The following is a 6,922-nucleotide window of genomic DNA, read 5'->3' as shown; positions in this document are numbered from 1 at the left end:
GAGATATGAATTTTTCCAGAGCACAAGTTTCACAATTATGATGAGGATGAATACCAAAAGAAAAACTTTCAACCACTTTAGAAATATGTTTAATAGCTTCTAAATGGAAATGACTAAGCCTAACATGTTATAAATCACAAGTACTGGAAGAAAACTCCTTTAGAGTAACATATAAAAAATCAAGGATATAAATATGATTTTATCATGGAAAAGATGACCATGCAAAATAGAATATCTATTAGAATTAAACATTAGTAAAATAATAGTGACAAAATATTAGTGTGAAATGATAAAATATGAAAAAAACCTTTGAGAAACCAAAAGAGAATTTGCAAATCCCTTCAACAAAATGCTTAGAATTATCACTAAGAAAAAAAATATCATAACTAAAGTAACTTAATAATCATGAAATTCAGAGTGCTTAACCATATCACTATACTCAATAATAATAGTAAAAGAAGAACAAAAAGTTAGCAAAGCACCACATGATTGTGTTGAAAAATCTTCTATTGAAAACAAAATAGAAGGGGATGAATTATTGATGGTAGCATATATTTATTGTTGTTGTCTATTAGAACTAGTAGCTATATAATCTTGAGGAAGTTGTTATGGACAGGGAATAACACAAGAAACTAAATGAGTATAATTTGGATGCTGACAATAAAATTAGGAAGTACATCCAGAATAATGATAAAACTCACAAGATTGATAATAAAACTGTGCTATATGACCAGATTAACCACAATTATAACAACCACTAATGGAATGACTATAATAACAAAATGAATCTTATGGAAAATAAAACCACTTATTTGAAACATGAGCACTAATAAATAGTGACCGAGAGTAAAGTGCTAGAGTAGAAGTGTCAGTGGAAGCATATTAAAAAAAAGGACAATTCTAGTCATGAACTACAACCTCAAAAGTACATTAATCATTCATTATAAAACTTGTAACAATGGTAGAATATTCTGAAGGAAGAGTGTCCAAAAACTAAAGTAAGCAATTCTTTTGGGTAAAAATCATGTTCATTTGCTCAAAAACATTCCAATATCCCAGCTAAATGGTTTTACCTTGGTGGCAACATTTAGATGGTACCCTCAATGGAGCTAAATTAGAAAAAGGCTTTGGTGGTGAAGGAAGTGTTTCCTCTCTGTTAATCAATAGAAAATATAATGCACATATGTTCTCATATGCCACATAAGGTTAATTTTGCCACACAAGTAAAGTATCTAAAAGAAAATTGAGAAATATTGTTAATTAGTAATGTTTTACATTTGATTTTCAAGCGAAAAATGAGCTAAAAGACTTTGCTCTATTCATGTAGAGGGGATTGAGAAGTTGTCTAGGAATCTCAATTTCCATATCAACTATAAAAATTGTGAAAGATTTTTTGTTACCATTGCCAAGTCTTTTTATTCTTCTTTGTGATAATTTGGTAAATTTATTTTACTGTAAACTGTATAAATAAACCCGCTTGATTATGAGGCTGACAGTACAAGCAAGCCATTCACTTTCTTGGTGCTATCTCTCTCGTTTAAGTTCTACACACTCCATTGAAAAGATGGGAGTAGTTGAGAGGCATGACCAATTGCTCTGGCTACTACCAATGGATAATCCTATGCAAATGTGGGGCTTGGCTGAGGCATACAGTTTGTTGGCTCCCCTATCTCACTAACAAAAAAAATGACATGGAAAATTTGTTAATCACTCCCCATACACTAGCTTGCTGGTAGGTGGAATTGGCAAGCTAGATGTCGATGCTAGTTGCCATGGCAAGGGAAACCATCTGTAGAACGGATCAAATTCGTTGACAAAGTTGTTCACTTCGAGGCATGCAAAACCCTCCCTGCTGTCACAGGCAGAAGCAGTGGGAAGACCATGGATTCTTGCTTGTGAGAGTGGCGAAGCTAATTGCAGAAGCTACTATTGTTTGCATTCTTTGCCTGAGCCATGGGGGTTCTTACCACACATACAAACTCAAGAAAATTAGGATATGGAACAAATCATATGCTTGTCAATTGGGCAGACAGGACTATAAACATATTAATATTTACTAACTTGGCGCCTTTTTAAAGCACATAAACTATATAAGGAGTTATAGGCAAAAGTTGTGGAAGCTTCCTGTTCCTTTCAAGATTCAATGGGCAAATCCTCATCAACAAACAAGCTTAAGAGCACAGGTCTTCCATGGAGTGGCCGAGAGCCAGAGTCACCGAGAGCCAGAGGGAGCCAGGGCCGGTTCTCCAGGATCTAAGCTTCTCCCTAGCTCTCCTTGCCAGACTATAGATTGATGCAGCTGTTTTTGTAGATTCGACATAGAGTGCCGAGTTGTTTCCTCGGCACGAGCAGCAACATCGATGTTCTAGGTAGAATGCACAATTCAGAACCTCCCTTTATTTAGGGTCATTTTCTTATTTGGATTTGCATGCCACCTCATTGTTATAAATTAAAGATTGTTCTAGTATATTATTAATTCTCTCAATATGAAAAAAGTAAGATGAGCATGATTTATATATTCCAATCTAGCCATAATACTAAATAGAATGATAAAAATAAAAAATAAAAATATAAGAAGGGAAAAACCTAAACCAAGCCAATTCACTGGCTAATTACAAAATTATAGTCGTTAACATACCAGTTAACAACATCTACTAATTAAAATTTAACGTTACTAATTTAAATTTAATCGTTAAACATTTAGGGCCGGGTGTGATTAAGGGTGACTCAGAGTAGGGAGGAAGAGTGAGCGTGGAAAGGGGTAGCCACGTAAGAGAGGGTGGTACTGCATTATGCATTTCTCCCGATGTTCTTGCCACATTGCAAGCGCTGATCAACCGAAGATGCGGCTTTGGGGTGCAATTCTACTACACAATTTTTTTCCATTTCGTCATCGGGTTGGGAATTTTTCAATCTTTATTCCATTGGAATATTTTATCTGCTCGGCTTGACTGCAATGGGGCTAGTGACCGTATAACTTTCTGTTGCTCTATCAATGTTTGAGTCGTCCTCCACTCTAAATATCACCTGGAATGCTTCTGTCTCGCTCTTGCGCTTGAACCGCAGCACCGATGGATGAACCGACACAGACACACTCTCCGCTGCCTCGATAGATGCCATGTAGTTCGTCGCATCATCGTCCACGTTCGTCACTCGCCTCTGCACGACTTTGCTGCGGTGCAAATCGGAGGCGGCAATGGATGGATAGTTGAGGTCTGTGGGGTTGTCGGGACACTTAGTTGAAGTTTGCGTGAGGATCTGAAGTTCAGTCTGGTTGTATCCCAGACCGCAGAGATATCCAATGTAGTCTTGCTCGTTGGCGTCGTATACTAGGCCAGGGTGTGCAGCAGCATTTGGATTTACATGCCCTCCACCATAATAAAAGGGTGATGCAGGAGCTCGTGATGAATTCTTGATTGGTTCTCCAAGATTATCGAATGAGTAACCTGTTTTGTTTTGAAGTGTCAGTAACAAACAAAGATGTATCACTTAGTTACCTGTTGTTACTATGGCTGATTTGATTGCTTCTGGACTCCAGGCTGGACGATAGGATTTTAGTAGGGCGACAATCCCAGTGACGTGAGGGCAACACATGGAAGTTCCAGAGTCGAATTTGTATGATATTTGAGAGTTGTTGAATTGTGTCTTTGCTGCTAGAACTCCTGGAGCTGTAATATCGGGCTGAAAGAACAAAAATCTTCAAAAATTACCAAGAAAAAAAGCGAGAAAACATTTGAAAACCCTTGAGAATGTCTGGATCAATACGGTTGGGACCCGAGGATGAAATGGTGCCATGAAAGGAGCAGGCTTTTGATTTCTCAATGTTATCTGATGCTGTATATCCGCTATAGGATCTCTGCCAGACACAAAGGTAAGAAACAGAAAGAAGAACGAAGATTTTACCTTGTAGATTTTATATATGAAAAGATGGCTTGTCCAACTTCTTCATCAACATGAACCGAAGTCTTTGGGTGTCGTAGTTTATCGCTTGTCAGTCCTTTTCGCGAATCTTTTGACAGCATAGATCCCGATGGGCACGTCGGACATGTAATCTCTTTGATATTCGCACCGGTGTATACTACTTGGGGTTTGGATAGCAAGCAAAGCAGAAAAGATATGGGGAGCGATGCCAAGGATCTCGTCAAGCACACCAAGCTCTTCATCGATGGGCGATTCGTGGACGCTGTCTCAGGTTGTGATCTTTGCTTTTCTTGTGCTTTTGCGGTGAGCGTGAAATGGTTTTGTGGATCTTTTGCAGGCAAGACGTTCTCCACTTTCAATCCCAGCAACTCGGAATGTATTGCTCAAGTCGCCGAGGGAGACGCGGCGGATGTGGATCTGGCCGTGAGAGCCGCGCGCGAAGCATTTGACCACGGGCCCTGGCCACGCCTTGCTGCTGCTGTGAGTTATTCCTTCTTCCTTCTTTCTTCTTATCTTTTGTTCATGCTCGTTTGGTAGGAAAGAGGAAGGATACTTTACAAGTTCGCGGATGTGATCGAGGAACATCTCGACGAACTGGCAACTCTTGAGACCCTCAACAACGGAATGTTGATCGATCTAAGCAAGGGGATAATTGCGGGTTCGGTTGCCTCTCTGCGATACAATGCAGGTACTACAAACAAATTTTCAATATCGAAACACTGCTGAACCAGTGGAGTGGCTTTTTTTTTCTCAGGCTGGGCTGACAAGCTCAATGGAAAGACCTTGCGAACTGATTCTACTCGGATGTGCTACACCCTTTTGGAGCCAATTGGTGTGGTTGGAGCGATTGTTCCGTGGAACTTCCCGGCTTATTTGTTTCTCAACAAAGTCGGGTCTGCGTTAACTTGTGGAAATACGATCGTTGTCAAGGTTGCCGAGCAGACACCTTTGACAGGACTGCTCCTGGCGAGTCTTTCTCAAGAGGTAAGAAAGACTTGCACTACACTTGCACACAAAAGTCATTTTTTCTTCACGAATATAGGCAGGGATTCCCGCGGGAGTCCTCAATGTTATTCCTGGTTATGGTCCCACTGCAGGAGCCGCGATTTCGAAGCATATGAGCGTGGATAAGGTAAGAAAGCTTGCAATTGAAAAGAAAAGTTCCTTTTTTTCCTCAGGTCACATTTACTGGTTCCACTGAAGTTGGAAGAATGATAATGGAGAGTGCTGCGAGAAGCAACTTAAAGCCCGTCACACTGGAGCTTGGCGGCAAATCTCCGTTTATAATCTGCGAGGATGCCGACCTAGACTCGGCTGTGGCCGTCTCTCAAGATGCCATTTTCATGCATCAGGTGAAATTTTCAGGATGGGAACTTGTTTGGAAATGATGACATGTGTTTCAGGGACAAGTCTGTGTTGCTGCATCGCGAGTCTTTGTTCACGAAAGTATTCATGACGAGTTTATCAAGAGGTCTGTCAAGCTGGCAAGCGAACGTGTAATTGGAGATCCTTTCCAATCCGGAGTCCAAAATGGTCCCCAAGTAAGAAAATATCCTCTCTTGATCTTTCGGATACTAGTCACGAGCTGTTTTATCAGATCAACCAGGAGCAGCTGGACAGAGTTTTGAGCTACATTGAGTCGGGAAAAAAAGAAGGTGCCAGCCTTCTAGTGGGAGGCAAACGCATCGGCGAGAAAGGATTTTACATCCAGCCAACAATTTTTGGAGACGTCAAGGTTTGCTGTGTTAAGATTCTCTTACTCTTTTCTCAAAACATCCAGGACATTTGTGTAGCAATCTATGAAGATTGCCAGCGAGGAAATCTTTGGTCCCGTGCTTTCAGTGCTCAAGTTCAAGTAAGAAAACTTCGTTTATACCTTGGTTTATCTGATGGTAATTACTTCACTGAGTCAGGACTCTTGACGAAGCCGTGGAGCTTGCAAACAGCACACACTACGGTCTAGCAGCGGCGGTCTTCAGCAAGAACATTGACACAGTCAATCTTCTGACCAGGTCGATCAAATCGGGCGTTGTCTATGTGAATTGCTACCTGGGAGACGGACCAGCAGTACCGTTTGGAGGCTACAAGATGAGTGGAATCGGTCGAGAGAATGGATACGAAGGCTTGCTTCCATATCTCCAGCACAAGTCCATTCTCATGCCTATGGAAAACTCTCCTTGGAATTGACTCTTTCGTTTTTCTTGTTTCACTTGTTCTGATACCGTCTTTTACAAGATGTGCTTCTTCACCCAACAATCGGTCAAGATAAGTTACTAGTTCAGGCTTCCTTGTTTCTTTTTTCTGATTCTCAATATGTGTTTTCCAGAGACAATTCATAGCTTTGATAACAGGAATTATCAGCCATTTCGTGTATAATGATCTCAACGGGGAGCTTTGCAAGCTCGAACCGAAAAGGCACACGGGGATCTTCTTTGTCAAGTACAGCAGGATCACTGCTCTTCACAACGAGTTCCTAAGCGTCAACAGTGACAGGAAGGAAGCCTCTTTTATTCTGGTTTACAGTGATCACGGAACAAAGATCCGGGAGTGAATTACGCCCAGGTTGTGGACAGTGGGGTTGTCAAGGTGGTCGAACAAGTTCTCGATGCCTTCACCTTGAGCTCAGCGAAAGTATCGGGTCGTCAGCGAGTCCGAGCGGATCAGACGCACCTCCGGGGTAGATCTTGTCCAGTCCCTCGCCAAGCGGTCCACCTCTCGACAGCTCCCATGAGGATAACTTGGCAGGCCCAGATGGCAAGGATGCTCTGTGAGGTTGGAATTTCCCAGGTAGTCGAGGCCACCTTCCTTAAAGATCTGCGAGCTGGCCTTGAACCACAGAGCCTCACCAAACTTAACGCTCCGAGAACTCTGAGCATGGCCCACCTGGAGTGGATGACTCACGGTGCTTGTAGGTTTTGTACCTCTTGTTGCACGTGGACACTTGCAACCATAAAATCCAGGTGGAAGTGCTCCAAGGTGACTCTCTGGCCGGGTGCCAAGA

At 41.7% G+C, this 6,922-nt stretch overlaps 1 protein-coding gene across 1 annotated transcript; it reads left to right on the top strand.

Annotated features, from left to right (window-relative positions):
• Positions 1-4,058: 4,058 nt before the first annotated feature.
• On the top strand, positions 4,059-6,206 carry LOC9642484 (aldehyde dehydrogenase family 2 member B7, mitochondrial). The gene is made up of 10 exons (XM_002986936.2): positions 4,059-4,192; positions 4,259-4,401; positions 4,459-4,609; positions 4,676-4,905; positions 4,964-5,053; positions 5,100-5,273; positions 5,325-5,462; positions 5,519-5,656; positions 5,715-5,776; positions 5,835-6,206. The coding sequence occupies exons 1-10, from the start codon at positions 4,117-4,119 to the stop codon at positions 6,106-6,108; spliced, it is 1,476 nt and encodes a 491-aa protein (XP_002986982.1). The 5' UTR covers positions 4,059-4,116; the 3' UTR covers positions 6,109-6,206.
• Positions 6,207-6,922: the final 716 nt, after the last annotated feature.

Source organism: Selaginella moellendorffii, unplaced genomic scaffold (assembly GCF_000143415.4).
Source record: "Selaginella moellendorffii unplaced genomic scaffold, v1.0 SELMOscaffold_77, whole genome shotgun sequence".
NCBI classification, from domain to species: Eukaryota; Viridiplantae; Streptophyta; class Lycopodiopsida; order Selaginellales; family Selaginellaceae; genus Selaginella; species Selaginella moellendorffii.
Note: the sequence above shows the minus strand (reverse complement) of the source record. Positions and strands in the feature narration are given on the sequence as shown.

Bases quoted from the DNA above. Each gene is read 5' to 3' on its own strand.
- LOC9642484 (XM_002986936.2), top strand. From the start codon at position 4,117: ATGGGGAGCGATGCCAAGGATCTCGTCAAGCACACCAAGCTCTTCATC. The intron at 4,610-4,675 runs GTACTACAAACA...TTTTTTTCTCAG, and splicing joins CTCTCTGCGATACAATGCAG to GCTGGGCTGACAAGCTCAAT. The intron at 4,906-4,963 runs GTAAGAAAGACT...TCACGAATATAG, and splicing joins TGGCGAGTCTTTCTCAAGAG to GCAGGGATTCCCGCGGGAGT.